Consider the following 21415-nt stretch of genomic DNA (forward strand, 5'->3'; position numbering starts at 1 on the left):
CAGGAATGTATAACTTACAGAATTAAATAAATAATTCTACAGCAAAATATCTGCTAAATATATTACCCTAATGTTAGATTGTTTATAATAAAATCTTCTTACAACAATAAATCAAGTAGTTTTCGTAATTATATCGTAGTTAAGTTGGCAAATAGTTCAGTATTACAGCATATGCTTTTAAATTTAATAAAAAAGACTACAAAAATGATATTTGGTTTTATAATCGAACCATACAGTCTAAAGTAAAAACAATACTGTAATGGATTTGAATAAAACTAAAAACAGTGCAGGGAGATTAATTTTTAATTACAATTTTCTTACGTTTTATTACATTTTCGTTTTTCGGAACACCTGTAAGGTAACACCTGTTAGTTTAACACATTTTTTTAAAGCTTAACTTGAAATTTAAGTTTTAAATTTAAAATTAAACTATAGCCTATACTTAAAAATTATTTTAACCACCAATATTTAACGTTTTCCATACCTGGAATCACTCTCTATCTCTCGATCTCTGTATGTTGCAGTAGGTACTGTGTAATATTTAAAATTTTCTGGAAAAGCATTTGTTTGATAAAATCATTTGCAACTCAAAGTTATTCATTTCAAATTTAACATTACCGAAAAACTTTTTGTAATGGCATTGATAACTATTGAGTTATTCGGTGTAATTTACAGCTACAACCTACTTGTTTCTAAAACATACACTCCATCTGTAAGTAGATCTGCTAACTGCGTGTGCAGTATATAATTTGGCCATCGTATAGTAAGATTTGGTATACATATTCCTGAAATATCTGCCAAAACTTGCATGACGTTGCCACCTGTGTTGAAAGTGATAAAAACCAGAAAATTATGTAAGCAATAAAAACCCTCAGAATTATGGAAAAAGAAATATTACGGTTTTCCGTAGAAACGCTTGCACTTTAATATTTTTTCTCTGACAGGCGTTTGCCAAATGTCGCATCGTGCATGAATGACGAGAATATAAAAACATTAATATATTCTTAAACGACTTGACGGAATTGGATGGTGTTGGTTTTGTTGGCTAGATATTTTCATTAGGGAGACCTGAATCTACAATTGCAATTTTTTTTTTATAAAATAGGGCTTAAAACCAAAAAATAAACAAATATAAAAATGTCTGTAAAATTATTAAAATCACATAAGAAAAGTCATAATAATAACCAAATTTTTGAAAAAATATATATTTCAATTTTAAGCTATGTTTTAACTTATTTTAACATTATATTATGCAATTGTAAAATTAAATAATTCAAATATATTTAATTTTAAGATTTGTTTATTATAGATGTTTACAGCCATAGTTAATCCCTATTTCTTAACTTGAACATTTAATGAAGCATTATCTATCATACGTAAATTTCGTAAACTGGACAGTAGAACACAACCAAATTAATGTTTTACCATAAAATGCCACCAATACTGATCTGTTAGATCACTCGAATTAATAAATAGTATTTTTATTCCATGGCACTATGTGTACAATAAGCGCGTGTAACCACCGCCATTTTCAAGACTTGCCAACTTGGAACTCGCATTGAAATTCAAAAACGTATTTTGGCAGAGCATTTCAAGATCACAAAGGGACCGTTGTTGTAATGTCTAGTTGTCAATGCGGGGTGGGATGCTGTGCGATGCTGCAGACAGTTGTGATCGTCCAGTAACGAAGACGAACCGTAGAACCAGGGCTCTTCCTTAAGAGTAAGTGACGAGGGCGGGAAGTCACATCCACTCTCTTAGAAATTACATTAAGTTTACGGAGTTTTCAACTTTTCTGAAATAAATGAAGCGTTCGTCGTAGTCCCAGATAACTGGAACTTCGTAGGAACTACGCCGGGTTCAGTTCTGTGTTACGTTGTAAACAAGGTAAACACACGCGCGGGAGAAAATATTTTTGAATGTTTTGTTAATGTAATAAGGTCATTTATTGATGATTCATGTTCAAAGTAAGCGAACTCACACACGTAAATTTACGAATATAACCGTAAATTAAAGAAAGATCCCAGGATAATTTGTAACCAGCGTACTTCATAAATTTTAGGAGAAAATATTTAAGAGTGCTTGTTGGTGACAGTTCCTTATTGGATGTTCTCCTTTGGTGGTTGGTGGGTGGGTAGTAAGTCTCAAGTACGCAGCAATTTTATCAATTAACCCTGAAACAAGACCAGTAAACACGATGTAATAAAATTAGCCCCCCCCCCCTTTTTTTAGTAGTTTTTGACGGGACTTAAAGATCGATGAAAATTAATAAAGATATTGTTTTATAGGGTTGCCTTCCTGTCTTGTGTCCCTTGTCCTTGAGCTTGCAGTGTGTGCTGTGGTAGCTGTTGACTCTTCCTTTCACCATTGTTACTGATGCAGTGCGAATTGGCCGTAATACAGCGAGCAGACGCTAGTTGTCCACCGGGTCTGCAAGCCAGCAAACACACAGCTGTGGTACTGCCTTGCGGCAATCATGCTAACATCTTGACCACCTACCATACACACTCTTTTGTCCCTACTATAATATACTGTTTATTTTATAGTTTTCAACACATATGCTGTGTCCGAATAGTGCAGATATGTTCTTTAACGATGCAGCTTTAGCCAAAGAATCGTTTTATTTAAATATTGCATTCAGCGAGAAACTAGCCGTGAAAGAATATCCGAATTCTTTAGATATATTTTTAAGCAGTCATTTTGTAACGTTTCCAAAAATTTCTTACCCTTTTTTTTTAGGAAAGTTTCAATTTTTTTAAGTTGTTAATTATTTGGCTGCAATAGACTAACTTAAACGTGTGTAAATAGCGGTAGACTGGCTAAGCAACATACTTTCGTTAATTGTTTACTGAAAAATAGCGCCATTAACCTCTGTACAGGTTTTTTTTAAGGAGGTATTCGAAAACAACCATAGACCAAAAATAGTTTGAGAATTTATGGAGACGTATTTATTGAATACATAGCTAAAGTGCTTAATTCCTTAAAGCCAATTTATTTCCGTTAGAGGTCCTCATAATAATTAAATTTCATTTAAGAACTAGTCTGTGTGCCAATTTAATATATTACAAGGCTACTTGCAAAGCAGGGGAGAAATATAGCTTAATTTGATGATCGTATCCCAGTAATAAAATTTGTAAACCCCAATAATTAGCGGTAGGTGTTTTTGCGGCTGCAACAGTGTACCCGCGCCAGAGGTTTCTTCCGTGTGACTCACAGCCGTCTAAAAGAGAAGCCAGTGTCCGAGCCTTTCAGGACGCGTTTGCTTCCACGCGAAATGTCGGTGATTCGTGTGCCGACAGTAGGCGTGAGTGTGCAAGTAACTTGACCAATCACTAGACACGTACGATGATAGCCTGTAGTAGTAGTGAGACACATTTCCGTAATGACAGGATGTCTGTAGTCTGTCTCACGCTTAGAATACAGCAGAGTAATTGGCAGACACTGTTGCCAGATTGACACTATCCGGTGTGTTAACATAAAAAGTCTTATTTTAAATATTACCACTTAAATAGTAAATTTTAATATTTTTCTTAAATTATACTTTTTGTTGATTTTTTTTAAGACCACAAAACAATATCTAGGGTTATTTTTAAGTATGTTAAGTAAACATATAACTTATTCTTTTAATGCTAATCCGAATCAATAATTCTCCATTTGTAAATTTATATGAAATTTCAAAGTTAAGCGGGCCATCTTGAGTAACCTTCCCCTACTGACAGTATTATTACAGTTAAAAATATTTGTTGAAACTAAGATAGGATCTTTGAATTACATATTCTTAGAAATAACAATAATAATAAAAAACGAAACCCCATTCCAAATTTTACTTTACAAAATACAATTTTTCAGATACATTTTTTAAATTTTTCATTGCATTAAAATGTAGTGTCTGAAATTTTTGCGCTCTATGGCGTGCATATGGCGTGCATATGGCAACAGATCACACCGAGACAAGGACAGCGCTAATGGCAGAAATCGTGCATGGGAATGCACACTGCAGTCCAAGGATGAGATGCGCCACGGGCGAGAGGCGAGCAGGCGGGGAGGAGGGCGTCTTGTGTGCACGGCGTCACCCAACCAACCACCCGCCCGCCCGTCTTCAGTAAGCCTCGCAGTGCGATAACACGACCTGCCGTCGCCGAGTCGCGGGCCGGCTGATTGTAGCGCAGTTCAGTGGCAGAGACAGCAACCGTTTGACTTCTTCGTAACAGAGATCGCACATCAACAGATTTTCAAATACCGTAACATAGTGTATGTTGACAGTCTTATTACAGTTGTAGTCATGTCCAGAAATTGAAATATAGAAGACGCAAGGGACTTCACAAAAGAAAAATACCTATTTGTTGAAATCAAGTAATTTTTAAATTCACGCATTCCATTAATTACATACTATAATTAAAAGAAGACAAATTTTGAAATTGAATCGATATAAAAATGTCTCAAAATCTTTTGAAATCATTATGGCGGCTTTCAGTTTCTACCCGTCGTCCTATGAGTACAATAGGTCTAAAAGCTCGGGGGCGCTAAGGGCGACACTGGCTCGCGCATTACACGTCGCGTCACCTCTACGCGCCAGGCACAGAACTAGCGTGCATTCTTCTCATCGGTAACGCGCCTCTATGGTATTTTGACCCTGTACTTAGAAGGTTCCTAAACTATTTAAAATATTGTGCAACAAAATTTCATACCTAAATCCCCTCCACAAACTACCTGTTGTAGTCTTTTTTACTATCAAAGAAACACATGTAAAAAGAGAGATCATGAAACGGAAATACCATAGGAACGTATAATACCTTTATCGTAACACTTTTTTTTGCATATCATTATTAAATAAATTAAATTTCTATTTTGTCAAAACTTTAAAAATCCCAGGTTCCTAGTTTCTTTTTTTAAAACAAATTTTTATTGTCTTACGTATGATTTAAAACATTTTTAACGACAAAACCTACATAAAAACGTTTAATGCAAAACTGTATACCACCTGTATTGATTGCATGCTTGTCCATCGGGGTGGGATTGAAATATAAATTGGCCTTTAAGTTTCATAATATCATTAAATAAACACTTAATAAATTGGCAACTTAATTCATGAATAATGACGTATAGTAGAACTCAAAGTAAAACCGGGCCACTTCAAATTCACCTACGATTTTCTCTTGCGAAAAAGAAAAATTAAATGTCCGAGGTATTGGTAATCCGACGTGCCTTCGCATGCGAACGGTAGTAAAGTTTAGGACATGTAACTTGTAGTAAATTTGTCAGTCATCAACAGTAGTACCAGTAGTACCCATTTCCCAACTGTCACATGCAACACACGATGTTTGTTTGTTGACAACCACATAAAGTTGTTTACAAAAACTGTTAACAGCAGGAAATATGACAGATTATTGGTATTTAATGTGAGAACTGTAAAGTTAGAGACAAGATTCATGGCCCGGCCTATAATGCAGTTTGCCCGAACCATCCCGCGGAGGGGGAAGAGGGGAAGGACGAGGTAGGGGAAGGTGACGGGAAGTCGAGCGCCGCGACGCCGGGCGTCGGAGCAGTAGCCAGCGCGGCGCCATGAGCAGGAGGCAAGTGACGCTCGGCCACCGCGCCGCGCGGAACCACTTCATCAGGAGCATATCCCAGGTAGACATGACCACCGCGCCGCGCGGAACCACTTCATCAGGAGCATATCCCAGGTAGACGTGGCCACCGCGCCGCGCGGAACCACTTCATCAGGAGCATATCCCAGGTAGACATGACCACCGCGCCGCGCGGAACCACTTCATCAGGAGCATATCCCAGGTAGACGTGGCCACCGCACCGCGCGGAACCACTTCATCAGGAGCATATCCCAGGTAGACGTGGCCACCGCGCCGCGCGGAACCACTTCATCAGGAGCATATCCCAGGTAGACGTGACCACCGCGCCGCGCGGAACCACTTCATCAGGAGCATATCCCAGGTAGACGTGGCCACCGCGCCGCGCGGAACCACTTCATCAGGAGCATATCCCAGGTAGACGTGGCCACCGCGCCGCGCGGAACCACTTCATCAGGAGCATATCCCAGGTAGACGAGGACATTGCGCCGCGTGGAACCATTTCATCAGGAGCATATCCCAGGTAGACGTGGCCACCGCGCCGCGCGGAACCATTTCATCAGGAGCATATCCCAGGTAGACGAGGACATTGCGCCGCGCGGAACCACTTCATCAGGAGCATATCCCAGGTAGACGTGGACATTGCGCCGCGCGGAACCACTTCATCAGGAGCAAATCCCAGGTAGACGTGGACATTGCGCCGCGCGGAACCACTTCATCAGGAGCATATCCCAGGTAGACGTGGACATTGCGCCGCGCGGAACCACTTCATCAGGAGCATATCCCAGGTAGACGAGGACATTGCGCCGCGCGGAACCACTTCATCAGGAGCATATCCCAGGTAGACGTGGACATTGCGCCGCGCGGAACCACTTCATCAGGAGCAAATCCCAGGTAGACGTGGACATTGCGCCGCGCGGAACCACTTCATCAGGAGCATATCCCAGGTAGACGAGGACATTGCGCCGCGCGGAACCACTTCATCAGGAGCATATCCCAGGTAGACGTGGCCACCGCGCCGCGCGGAACCACTTCATCAGGAGCATATCCCAGGTAGACGAGGACATTGCGCCGCGCGGAACCATTTCATCAGGAGCATATCCCAGGTAGACGTGGCCACCGCGCCGCGCGGAACCATTTCATCAGGAGCATATCCCAGGTAGACGAGGACATTGCGCCGCGCGGAACCACTTCATCAGGAGCATATCCCAGGTAGACGTGGACATTGCGCCGCGCGGAACCACTTCATCAGGAGCATATCCCAGGTAGACGAGGACATTGCGCCGCGCGGAACCACTTCATCAGGAGCAAATCCCAGGTAGACGTGGACATTGCGCCGCGCGGAACCACTTAATCAGGAGCATATCCCAGGTAGACGTGGCCACAGCGCCGCGCGGAACCACTTCATCAGGAGCATATCCCAGGTAGACGTGGTGTAAACAGTCAACCGTTTACAGGTTGATTTCATTATCTCATGTTTATTGTAAATTAATTATTATATTTAAATCTGTATTTGTATTATAAGTTGTACCAGCAATCACACTAATAGGGATAGCTAAGGCCAGCCAGTATGTTTAGTCTTTGGAAATTGCAGCAGTTTAATAATTTATTGGTTTCATTTAATTATTCTTTGGACGCCTATTCCTTTTTCTGCAAGCTTTATATGAGTTAAACATAGGTTTAATTACCGTACATTGGATTTTACTACAACTGCTGAGTTTTTCTTCCTGCTACTTGCGAGCTCGCTGGTTGCTACAACAATTCCTGGGAAGTTGAGTTTGAAAAGGAAGGAATAGAGGAGGATTCTAAGACGCGATGTTCGAGAGAAGACGTTTCCTTTGCGATGTGTCGCCAAAACCCTGGTGCCCGCAAAGGAAACAAGAAGATCGTGTCCGCTACTATAGTTAGATACTATAGTGTAAACGGAGTATTCAGATAGGAGAATTCTGAGTTCATCTACCTCAGAATACAGGGTATACGCCTTAACACGACATACGCGGCGTTTCGCGAGTGCTTCCAGCATCGCGACTTCTACCTCTGATTCCTGCCATCTCGTGGTGAGAACTTTCCCTGTACCACGTTTTTCAGGACCATTTTGGTGTCGCCGATCCAGTCAATGAGTCGTAGCCTACGGCAGTCGTAGTGGATTAGAACTCTATTGCAGCGTCCCTTTCTACAAGTTCCTGCGACCATACACCGATCTACCCAGCAGTCCTGAATGGCCGAAGAACCTGCCCTACCCCAAATTGAGCTAGTCGGTACCGGTAGTTGCAAACCTTGATAATTCAGTAATGACGGTGTAGTATCGAAACTGGACCCAAATACATTCATGTCTGGCTATCTGTATTTGGTAGGTTATTTAAAAGCTGGTACAACGTTAGGATAATCTGAACCTAATCTTTCTAGTCAAATTTATTCAGATCAATAATTTTCAGTTTAAGTGTTGTACATATAAATGTGTTGAAATTATATCAATTATAATATTACAATATAATTACTACAATTTGATATTGCTTTAATTATTAAATGTTATCAGTTTTGGTATTAATCGTACACCAGTACAGCCAACCACCATACTTTGCCAGCCATTTAACATACATTACCCTTAACATATACTACACCGTACTATCATCTGTAATTACTCAAACACAAGTAACTGTGACGTGTTAACTGTGTCAAACGCAGTTGTAATAGTCATAGACAGAGACACGTTCGCGCCACAGTGGCCACCGCGCCGCGCGGAACCACTTCATCAGGAGCATATCCCAGGTAGACATGACCACCGCGCCGCGCGGAACCACTTCATCAGGAGCATATCCCAGGTAGACGTGGCCACCGCGCCGCGCGGAACCACTTCATCAGGAGCATATCCCAGGTAGACGTGGCCACCGCGCGGCGGGTTGCGAGTGGCAGCCAGCTCACGCTTCCTGCCTGCGGAATGTACCTGGTTGGTATATTTTAAATGTGATCGGGAATGACAAAAGTATATCTGACAGTCATGCATTATACCAAATAATTGGAAAAATTGTGATAATGCAATATGCTGATACTTCTACTGTTATTGTCTTATTACTTGGCTTTTATAGTCGAGAGAGCTATCCTTATTCAGAGTATTAACGGTACAACACAGCCAGGTAGAATTATGTATGCTATGAAATGTAAGTGTAGTACAGTTATAAGTATCATGTATCCAAGGGAACAGTATGTTTACTATATTAGAAACTGAAAATACAAATATATGAAAACAGTTTATATAGTACTTTCAAGGTAAACATACAATGAATTACACAGTTTGTGTAAAAATAAACATCATCACTAAATGCACCATTATATTACTTTATTACTCAATTAACCTGGTTGGTTTAATATTTGTTAGAAACGCAGACCGGACGGCGACGCGCGCAATGTTCGGATTCGGCTAACGGTCCCACACCGCCATAGACATCACGTGTAGTCTATTGACGTAAGAAATGCCACGTGTGTCATGCCGGATTACAAGAGTATCGCTACACCCCTTTCCCCTTCTGCTTCCCTCGCACCCTCCTGCCTCAGGCCATTTTCAATTACCTTTTTAGCGGCCTGCGAACTGTGCGGGTTTCCCGAGTCCGCCGCGCGGAGTGGCATGAATAAACACCGCCTTTCTGGACTTTTCGAGCGTCGGTTGGGCCCAAGGTGACGCGACACTTCCAACCCACTCAGTCGGTTCTAGGAAGTCTGTTAAGAGTATAAAAGCAGCGACGCCGGCCTCTGCGATAGTTCCGAGCGAAGAGCGAATAGCGGAGCAGCGGAGAGAATCTCCCCCTCGGGGAGTAATACTTGCGATACCTGTGCGATCAGCGAGAGGTGAAAGGGCTAGTGGCTCTTGCTGAGAGAACCGGACCTATCGGGAGGCGATACCTGCGAGAAGTCCTGGCGAGCCAGTCGGGTGCGATGAGCGATAGTTGGGGACTGTACTGCGGCGTGGTGTGGGTGAGAGTGCGAAGGAAGCGGACACAGGCGGACAGAAGAGCGAGCCACTGTCGAGCCAAGCTCCAGTGGAAAGTGTTAATGTTTCAATGACCAGTTTAAGACTAATTGTTGTGGACAGAGATACTGAGTGCATTAATTAAATTTATGGTGTAGACATTAGTAATAATTAAAACTGTACTAATTGAATTGGGCTATTTCTTATGAACCCAGTTTTTTTCCCCGCATTATGTTCGTAAAAATATTCTTTAACGGCAAAAAACTATAACAGAATTGTAACATACAAAACAAAATAAGAAAGGACTTTTTATGACTTAAACTATCATTTGTTTAAGTAACATCAGATGATAAGTTGGACACATGCATAAAAACAAAAGTTATTTTAGTGTTCGTAGTTCAATATTCTTATATATAGCACAACAATTATTATGTCTATCGATGTTTTTAATTATGGGTTTTGCTGTGGCTAGCTTTAACTAAGTGGTAGGCAATAAGACGGTACAATCAAGACTGAGTAAGAGAATCGACTAACTTTAATATTGCCAATTTACAGTAATCATTAATTAACTTGTTAATGTGTGTGTTAATTACACCAGTTTGTTGAGATTATTTAAAATCACTGTTTTTGTACTCCAACGAAACATATACCATGTAATTCTGTTTATCAAAATTTACTATGTATATGTATAAGTGAGGAATAACGTCAGTAAATGTACTCAAACACTTCTCGCTTGAATATTTCGATGAATATTATACAGAATTTTGCACTAACACACTTAAGACTATACATAAAACACTTTTGTATTGTTATAAACTGCCAATTTACTTTATCACACTCAAAATTCAGTGGTATTAACACCGCGTCACTTGTACAGCTACACCATTTTAGATGCTAAAGTTATTTTTCTAGTTCATTAAAAATTACTTAAATTTAGAATACGGGTTCCTGATTGGCTCGAATGCCCTTGCAGGTAAACTTATTTCAGGTAACAATCACACAAACGAAACTGTCAACAAAAGTAGTTTAGTGTGGAAAGTCACAGTTTTAAATTAGAATCACATTGCAAGTGTCATAGTTCTTAAAATAGTACTATTTAAGTTGTAAACTGCATTGACCAATGGTCCTTGGAGGGGTCTGGGAATTGCGTTAGCGTTGGAACAACAATGTCCATAGAGTCCGGGGCGTCGTAGATACGGCCCAAAATTAAATACACAATACTGTTCATAATGCCAAAAGTAATAAATGCAAGATATTGAAACAAACATTATTTAAAACCATTGTGATATGCTTGTTTTAGCACAATAATAACAGCTATGATGATATATTATTTTTTAAATTTAACTTTGGCACATTATTATAAGTGTACACGTGAATCAATTCTCTATAGGAACTATGCATGTAAAATTTTCGCACCCGAGATATTTTTCAGTTTTGTTTAAATCTTTTCGTTTTCGTTTAAATCTTTTGTGCTGTTGTTGAGAGAGAATTACGAGCGCTTATATATTTACATATATTTAATAAAAACAAGAATTTACTATACTATAAATGGTTTTTTGGTTTAAACGCACACGTATGCGCCGAACTGTAAATTGACAAACAAACAAAAAGATCTACCTACAGGCTACCAATCGAACAATACATGTTGCCGATGCTAGCAAACAGCTTTATAAAATCATACACACAATGTTGTGAAGTCTGTAATAAATTACCGTAAGGGACATGTTATGCTATACTTCCTATTTTACAAGAGTAGTAGCAACACATCACAGTACTACAATTGATATTTCCCTGCTACTGCTGCATTCATATACATGTTAACATTTTTACAGCCCATCTCAAATGTCATGTAACTTGTATAAAATTGGACAGTTCTCAAAAGCAGTACACGTGGCTCCTAAATGTCACTTACAAAGCAACACATTAAAACCACAAGAAGCTGTTTGGAAACACTGTTGGCACAAAAACTGTGGCAGGAGGTACGGAGACTACTGGCTCTAAATCCGAGAACTGTCCGATTTCAGACAAGTTACATGCCACAGCTTACACCCTGTTTATAACGCAACGCCCAACAGGTAGTTTGATTGAGGTGCATTCTTAGTTGAAAAGTCTAACAGCGTGGCCGTGGCCGCTGCTATCTAGTCGCTGGGGTCCAGAGTCCCAAGTGTTCGCGGTCAGCAAGGCCCCAGATGTGCCCCAAGCATCTCGTCTCACGGCAGATGTGAGCAGAGCTCGCACCGCCGCCAGATGGACGGGCGTCGGTCGTCCCAGCAGCGTCGCAGCACCTCGTTCCTCCACCTGCACATTCCCGAGGCGGCGGGCTGGGGCGCCTGGACGGCCGACAGCCACCTAGCGCCGCCCGCCTTCACGCTGACGCCGCCTGATGGGGCGACGCACCTGGGGCGCCTCTTCAACTTCGGCCTGGGCCTGCGCCGGTTCTCGCACATGGTCAGGCGGCATGGCGTGGCACTCCTGTGCCAGGCGGCATGGTGTGCTCCCCTTTATTACGTGCCATCCAACCTAGCAGATCTGCTGAGCTAGGTAGCATGGCGTGCTTCCCTCACTAACATACCAGCTAGCCTCTACTAGGTAGCATGGTGTGCTTCCCTCACTAACATGCCAGCTAGTCGTACTGGGTAGCATGGTTTGTGTCTCACAGTGAACCCCGACCAGTTTTTCAATAGTAGTTGTGTTTCCCCTCCACTTGTGTGATGGATTTCATAATTTTACTTCCAAAATGACGTGCTTTACAGAATGGCATAATTCGAAAAGTTTGCCTATCACGACAAATGTCAGGTTGTGTGACACTTCCTCCATGCCAATGTGTGAGGAGCCATTCTTTGCCTCCTACACTAGCATTGTAACAAAGTCTGCCTTCTATAACATGCCTTACAAAATGGCATGTCCCATAATGTAGCATATTGTGTATTTTACACTAATGTGCCAGGTAAACATATTAGGGGGCATGGTTTTATACCACATAGTATCTCCAAACTGTTTGGCACTGTCTGGTCTGCAATCTGTCAGCAGCCACTATGTTTCTCCATCACTTGATTCGTAACATGGTGTGTTTCCTACACTGAATCCCAGGCAACTGGACACATTATCTACACCAATGTGTGAAAAGCCCTATGTGCCATCCTCACTCACATGACAGGTAATATTATGTGCCTTCAAAACTAACAAGCCTGACCAAATAGCATATCCCATACACTCGTGTTACAAGTGCGATGGGATGCGCCCTACATTAAACATATGTACATGCCAGTCTGTATAGAATTCCTCGCAACAGTGTCAAGTTACAGTACATGGCTCCTGCACTAATGTGCCTTCCTCACCACTAACACGAAGTAATTTCGGCATGTCATCAAAAAGCGTGTGCTGATTCGATTACTTTTTAATAAGTGTAATTATGTATACCCACACTAACATACCAGTTAGCAAGATATACTTCCCTAGTGTACCATTTGACTTGATCCTTTGTATTTGGTATTTCGCCCTGCCTTGGTGTTAGTCGTCGGACTAACAATTTTGTGTCACGCGGTTGGGACAGTCGTGGCAATTAATAATAATGCACGTAATACAGGAGAGTTGTTACTTTGTTCAAGATTTGTGTAAGTTTGAGCATGGATATGTGACATTTTGCATCGATGTATCTATTATTTTTGCAGTCAACTACAATATAATATATTACGTTGCAGTTCTGTTAATACAGCTGGGTTTGTGAATTATCGTCGTGCTCTCGAATGTACGTGCAAATATAACAAATTTTGATGATAGTGGTCACAATGAACATGTGATAAAAGAAAGTTTACTAGCTCAACTTATAGTTGATCGTCATTGATTTAGGTGACAATATCAGCTGTATGAAGCAAGAACTTGTTTTAGCTAAACAAGTGCCAGGAAATTCAACTGAGTTGCCTTATTTATGGAACTTTTTGTTCACATCGGTATCCATGAAAAAATTATATATATTTTGATTTTTGAATCAATACGTTAGTGTTATGCTACAACGTCATTTCATTTTGTCTGTCTGGAGATACTTCTGTCTTCACAGTTACGTTATTCGTTCTCTGACCGGGGGCGGCTCCAGGAAGACTTTTCTGGAGGGGCTGTCGCATAAAGGAGGAGGCATGTCAGAGAGTGGCCTTGGAATATTTACAAATTTATGGTCTCCAATACTGAACTTTATAGTGTCATACAAATTTTTGATAAAAGAAAAGTGTAACATGTGAATTTTAGTATTCAAGAAAACATTATTAATGAACCCTCAAAAATAAAAAAAAATTATACAAAGCAGTCTCGGGAGGGGCCTACCCCCTCCTCCTACCTGGTGCCGAGCTTGTCGCTTTTATGCTTCCTCTGGCATTATTTGTTCTTCCAGATTTTGAACTCTGCTCTAAATGTACTTATTTTCAATATTGAGGTCTCCGAGTCGTTGTTCCGAGTTTCTTTCGTCCACGGCGTACAGGTCTTTTCCCTGTTGTAGTCGGTTATCCGCTTGTTGATTGTCTTGTTTGTTACTTCTGTGTATAATAAATATCACATATTATCTCTAAGTTCTAGTAGACTGTTGCACTGATGTTTAAATTTTATATTTCGAACTGCCATGTACGACAGAAGTCTTGATAATACAATGGTTGCATGTCAGTCACCTGGAAAGAGACGTGACAATTTACGATCGTCCCGCACGGGACTGACAGTCATTTAAGCTTCAGAATTTTCCCTGCTAAGTCGTTCTGCATTACAATATGTACACCTGGAAGTTTATATGCATCATGCTCATTCTTGGCGTGTTTTTTGTTTACGGAAGTTACATTGCAAGAGGTGGTTCAGGACTGTACTTAACTAATTAATGGGCGTTATAAGTAGAAAATAAAGATGGTTTTTAATCCTTTATATCCTTCCTACATTTGTTTACAAACAATTTGAATGCATATGAAATGTATATTGTGTAGGCATATCCTTAATTTTTATTCAGATATATTGGTTAGTAACTTCTATTTCATTTTTAGTATCGCAACCAACTTTATCTTTACGTGTAGATGATAGTAATTGGAACAAATATCTGCACTTATTGTAGTCGGGTTTGAGGGATAAATGTCAAAGTGGGTATTCTTTACCTTTGCACTGCTCGTAGTCTTCAGAGGCATAGTTTGATTACTTAGCCATTCTCCGGCAGCCACCCGTCTCTCACTTTGGGCTGGCTCTCACACGCCAGGTTTCTAGAATTTTGTGAAAACCAAATTTTTTTTTCTTCACAGTAAACAGTTTTACGACAAAGACTGAGTAATTTATTCCAAATTAAATGCCACACGATTACTTGCTCATAGTCCACGCTATGGTTCAAATAAAATATGCATTACAGCTTCTAAACTCAATTTAATGAAACCACATATAAATAATTAATAATTTTTATATGTATGTGAATTTAGTGAAAATTACGAGAAAATCACGAAATTATAGAAGTATAATTTGATACCACCCGCCAAATGGGATTTTAGGTTGTTTTTGTTAATTCAATATATTTTAAAAGAAATAATTCAAAAATTCCCATATTTATGTTTAAATACTTGCGTGGCACAGATGCGTATAGCCTACACGGAAAATAAACAGTGGCAAAGACGCTAGTAGTTCGTCTCGTATACTTGCGCATACTTTTTGATAGTAGCAGATAACGTGTACCATACATCCTGGAAAAATACATCTGAAACCGAACATTCCATGCCATGTCTGTATAGTGAAACATTTGTATAAGTTGTTCTTCAAACGAAACTCATTACACGAAAATGTAACCAAAGCGAGCTTAGGGGCTCGGTGTCGCACACCTTGCTGGATATTTTATTTTTACGTAATTTCGTAATTTGCAATTCTATCAAAATGGCTGTTTTGCTTTTAATGTTCTATTACACATTTCGTTGTCAGATATTTACTCAGTGTAATATAGTAACGTTAGAACTCACGCAAGTGTTCGTTTTCAGATTAGCGATTGCCTTTATTGACAGAGCCACTCAGGATGCGTTTGCTACCGCACTGAATAATGTGATTGGTGTTCTAACAGTAGACATGTACCTGGAAGAATCTCACCCAGTCACGTAACACAGAATTATGCTGCAATGTTTTAACTCTCAGTCTTGAAATCTTTTCGGGAAAAGGTCCTAGGAATAGCCCTTAAATAACAGCAATGGCAAGATAATGTAATATCCAACCCGACGTGAGACAGTCCTAACAGAATGCCGTGGGGCAAGAAGGCAGTAGCTGCGACGTTAGTCTGCGGAGCCTGTTTGTCCTTGAGGGTAATGCCGCAGTGACACCGGGCTTTGTTACGGTACACTACTGCCTTCGACCTGCAAACAGGAACGACGCATGTGTGTTACACATCTTCCACCCACTTTTACGTGCTACACTGTACAAGGCGTATCTCAAATACACATATCAGGACTGCTACAGATATAGAAATCAGGGAACATAGGGAAAAGTCAGAGAAATTAAAATGGTCAGGAAATACCTGTAAAAGTAAAGGAAACACCAAATATTTCTGTAATTTTTTCTTGTGACAGCAAAATTAAACCGAAAATACCATTTTCGTCAACGTTCAAGTGCCTCAAAAACTGTTCAATCGTTTACTAATCACGAAATTTCGTGGATTTTCCTTTTTCTTAAACCATGTGTGTGTGTTTTTTTTTACTGTAAACACAAACAGGGTAAACTAATTTCCGAACGTTTACATACAAATTCGATTGCCTACATTCGATATATTTAGGTGAATCTATCGCAATTGTACACAAACACGTGTATATATCTAAAATGGCGTTAATTCTGCTGAGGTGACAAATTTGAAAGCACATACGCCTTCCCCCCAAAAAAGCAACACAAAGTGAGCCGCGGGTTAATTTGTGTCTGGAAGGTCAGGGAAACTTGTCGATTCAGATCTGGAAAAGCTGTAATTTAGGAATTCAAGCTGTAGCAACCCTGCATATACATACATATGCAGCTGAGACAGAAATGTCAGTGATCATGCAGTTAATCGTCCACTAACTTGGTGGATACAGGAATTAATAAAAAAAATTAAATAATTACTTCTGCTCTATGTTTCATACAAGTCGTCTGTCAAACTGTCTTTTACTCTGAACATAAATGCAAAGTAGGTTTTACTGTCGTGGAATTGAACTCAATAAGACAAGTGTTCATAAAAGTTGTCGGAAACAGTAACGCAATAGTGTTCGTCCACTTCGTTGACTATGTTGAATCATGTTTGTAGAATAGAGGCAGAAACTTATCGTCTGTGAGTAAGCAACTACGTACCTGCAGGGTAGAATTAGCAAGACACAAGAACGAACTGTTGTTGAATGAGAACGCATTATCTTACTGCATAAGGACGGGGATTTACTAGGAAAGATAGCTGAAACCACAGGATTATCACGAACAGCAGTAGCCAGTATTATCCAGAGATATAAAACTAGATCGTCTGTGATTAACCAAACCAAGAAACGGACCACCAAGGAAGCTGACACGACGAGAAGAAAAAAAGCATTGTGCGGCCGGTCATGTTTCTGGTCCTGCACTTGTATCCCATGTAGAAGCAGAAGTTGCTGCGGGAAAGACCATCAGACGGATGGACTAGTGGAACGCATAAGCCGGAAGAAGTCCTTTATAATCAAAGAAAACAAGAAAAAACGAGGCTTCCTTTTGTAAAACAGTATGTGGGCAAGCCATCTGAGTTTTTGAGGCGGGTGTTAAATACTGATTATTGGCAATTCGGTTTATTTGATTCATCGGACAAACTACGCATGTGGAGAAAGAAGCACGAATAAGATACCGAGAAAAAAGCGGACTAAAAGTAAAGAAAACCTTAAAGAGTATTTTACTAAAAAATTGGAAAAACAAAATAGGCCCAAAAAAATATAATTCTTTTAGAATCAGTGCTAAAAATACAAAAAGTAGCGATCACTTCAGAAGGAATTACCACAAAATAATTAATTGCTGTGTGTAACTGTAAACTATTTTTGTTATTTTGCTGGAAGAATAATTTAGCATCGTCCATTTCTGCACGGGTTTCTGTTTTTTATGTTTGTTTCAGAGCTATTTAAGTGAGAGATTAAAAAAAAATAGTAACATAAACTGCAATGTCAATAAAAGCAGATAATGTGTATCAAATGACACGTTATCGTATCATTCACGTCATTCATTGCTCTTTTCATTGTGAGTGGTCAGTGGCCGAATAGGTGCGGACATGCTTCTGTTTATCGCTAGAGTCGTTGCCGTGTACATCGGCATGGTAAACACCTTAGAAACTTAGAAACAACTTAGAAATTCGCGTAATTATTTTGTAACAGTTTAGACGGCGAATGTTTGGACACAGAATGACACCTGTCATTTAATTAAGTATTCGGGCGAATTCCGACACGGCTGTATTAAAGAACACAGCCTTACTCTTCAGTAACAACCACTGCAGAGAGAGCACCCGAGTTTCATAGTGGCAGATTTACTGTCCCAGCGCTTTATTTACCAATAGGTTTGTACTTTTGGACTCGGCAATCGTAACTTGTCTAGGTATGACCTTGGGAGCAAAACCGTTACAGCAACTGTAGGTCGTTAGTTTTCCTTCGTAAGGTGTGCTGTAAGTACGTATGCAGAGCAGTCATTGGTACCTAATAACGTTTGTTTAACAAGTTAAGAGTTAAGCTAAAACGTTTACTTTTTAGCTATATTTATATCTCTACTCGTTCGTTTTCAAACTAGTTTTTTTTTTAACGGAAACATTAAAATAGGAACAAGGTGTCGGACATCAGGGAAAACACGGAAAACCGGGAATTGTCAGGAAAGTTTAAACTTCTGGGAATACCTGGGAATAGTCAGGTCACGTAATTTAAATAAAATGGTTAGACTAAGGCTGATACTGTATCGTAAGTCCATGAACTGTGTCGTGCATATTGTATTTGGTTCAGTTTTTGTTTGTTGCAATGGTGGTGTGATAGGTATGTTCGAGCAGAGGTGTATTTTATTTTTTGCACGCGAGGCTGTATTCCATGTGCGTTGTCACGGCATTGATGAATCCATAAGTGTAGGTTGTGCGTGTGGCAGTGTTAGGAAGTAGTGCAACAAGTGTACTTATTTGTTATTTCTGAGGAACTATCGCGTGTTTTAGTCAGTGAAAGTCATAGAAGTCCGAGAGAAGTCAAGGAAATGTGTTTGTGAATTTTGCTGGTCATACTGATCAAGTTGTTTTGTTGGAAAACACACACACACAGACTAAATATGGATATAGATAGCGCGCCTAAGGCCGATTCCGAATTCGCCTGAAGTATAAACTTATACTACCTGTCCCCAGAAGTGTCATATTAAGTGCTGTCCGAACTGAAGTGAATTATGAAAGCGTGCAAGTAAAATAAACTGTGTACTTTTCGCGTACTTCGAGTCAAAGAAACGTCTCCGTATTATTAAACGTTTTGTAGGTTATATTTAATGTAACATTTAAGTAATTTAAAGACTTGTAAAATCATTTTCACTTTATATTTGAATATTATCTATTAATAAATTGAATGAAAATAAAATGTAAACATGTGTTTAATGCACATACGTACCGAACGTAGCTACGAAACAAAGTAAGTCTCATAATATAAACTGGCTTTAATTCATGTAAAACTAATGAAGTGTTAAAAATTAATAATTTCAGTTAATTGTTCTATTTAAATTTATTTGTTGAAAAAAATAATGTTCATACGGTGTCAAGAGGCCAAACATTGAACCCATCCGAATTCAAGTACGCCACATGGGCCAGTTAATTATACGTAAGGTCGCAAGTACACAGCTGCGTACTTCAATTCGAAGGGCACGACCTAAGCTGAGCAGTTGAAGCTTATGGAGTAGGTATATCAATGAACGTCCTGTTTTGCCGACAGAACTGTTAATACCGTTTGTCATGTCGGACGCTGCTGGTGGATTGTGATGTAGACTCTCACGTGCCTTTGTTTTGTCATAGTTTCAATTCCGTAAGTGTTATTATTTCATTGCCTTTATAGTTTAATACTTTCTGCTTCAACTCTATTTTACATTCAATAATTTTTACAAAATGGTTACGTATCATTTACAAACATCTAATTTTGGCAGTTCTTATTGCAAATTGTAACTAATGATAGTTTCATGCATAGGTCTGTATCATATCTTTAGCTATGAGAAAATAGATTATTATGCTCAAGTTTTAATTTTGAAAACTGAATGCTTTCTAAACTCAGTTCTTCGTTTGTGCTTTATCTTTTAAATTGACTCTTTTTTTTTTGCCTTCAAATTTAATGCTAAAATATACTGTCAAAATGCATTTAACACCCTTTTAGTACTTTAGCTGTTTCAATGAAGGTTTTATTAAATAAACTTTAATTTTTTATTTAGAGAAGGTGGTTTCTGTTTGGTTTATTTCTTTGTTTTGGGTGTGAAATTGATTCAAGGCAGATTTTAGACTATTTAAAATATGTTGTATATATTCAAATACTTTAGGTTAATATTTTATTTATTAAATGTCTTGAATAAATCCACAAATTTAATTATATCTTATTTTTGGGCCACATGCAAAAATTGTACAATTGTAAGTATTTTCAGAAATCTTTAACATTTCCGGAACTAAAGTGTTATAATAAATGAGGACCTCCAGTGTGTTCGAAGGACAAGACCGCCGCAGTTGTGATGGTGTTGGAGGCGGACGCGACGCTGACGGCGTGGTGTGGTTGTTGCAGACGCTGCACCGGACGGAGTCGATGGCGTCGCTGTGCTTCCGCCCGCTGGTGGGCTACGTGCTGGACGACAACCTGGCCGGCCTGCAGGGCTTCCTGGAAGGCCGCAAGCTGCAGCTGGACGACAGGGACGAGGTGCGTGGCGCGCTCTCGCGTCCGCCTCGAGGCACACATCAGCACGTGCAGGCAGACACAGTCTCGAGCAGGCAGGCGCGCAGGCACACATCAGCACGTGCAGGCAGGCGCGCAGGCACACATCAGCACGTGCAGGCAGACACAGCCTCGAGCAGGCAGGCGCGCAGGCACACATCAGCACGTGCAGGCAGACACAGTCTCGAGCAGGCAGGCGCGCAGGCACACATCAGCACGTGCAGGCAGGCGCGCAGGCACACATCAGCACGTGCAGGCAGGCGCGCAGGCACACATCAGCACGTGCAGGCAGACACAGCCTCGAGCAGGCAGGCGCGCAGGCACACATCAGCACGTGCAGGCAGACACAGTCTCGAGCAGGCAGGCGCGCAGGCACACATCAGCACGTGCAGGCAGACGCAGCCTCGAGCAGGCAGGCGCGCAGGCACACATCAGCACGTGCAGGCAGACACAGCCTCGAGCAGGCAGACAACAGACACACATCAGGCAGACCCACATTGACTCATGCAAGCACACACACAGACACACATTGACACATGCAGGCAGACAAACAGACACACATCAGGCAAATCCACATTGACACATGCAGGCAGACAACAGACACACATCAGGCAGACCCACATTGACACATGCAAGCACACACACAGACACACATTGACACATGCAGGGAGACAACAGACACACATCAGGCAAACCCACATTGAAAGACACATAGTCACAAACAGACTGTCAGACACTCAGGCATGTGCAGGTAGATAGATACATAAGACACATGAAGGCAGACACACACATACAGTCTGACACACAGACACATTCATGCAGACACATCACAGTAGTTGGCCCACAAATGTGTTTGAAATTTAACCTAACACAAAATAAAATAATAAAAGAATATATTGTTTGTGGACTCGTTTCCCTGGCCACGATGAACTGTCACCAGGTCTTTTTGAAAGTGGAAACCTTGTCAGGTGTTGCCTTTATCCTTTGGG

General features: G+C 40.4%; 1 protein-coding gene across 9 annotated transcripts in view; it reads left to right on the top strand.

Moving 5' to 3' along the window:
* LOC134527598 (kinase D-interacting substrate of 220 kDa) overlaps window positions 1-21415 on the top strand; it is a 354998-nt gene that overhangs the window by 203568 nt on the left and 130015 nt on the right. For 5 of the 9 annotated variants that reach the window (XM_063360425.1, XM_063360428.1, XM_063360421.1 and 2 more), the window contains one exon: window positions 20280-20411. In XM_063360425.1, the coding sequence (XP_063216495.1) occupies window positions 20301-20411 (111 nt within the window). In that variant the 5' untranslated portion in view covers window positions 20280-20300. The other 4 variants (XM_063360420.1, XM_063360423.1, XM_063360426.1 and 1 more) reach the window with 4 other exon arrangements.

This window comes from Bacillus rossius, chromosome 1 (assembly GCF_032445375.1).
Source record: "Bacillus rossius redtenbacheri isolate Brsri chromosome 1, Brsri_v3, whole genome shotgun sequence".
In the NCBI taxonomy this organism is placed as follows: domain Eukaryota; kingdom Metazoa; phylum Arthropoda; class Insecta; order Phasmatodea; family Bacillidae; genus Bacillus; species Bacillus rossius.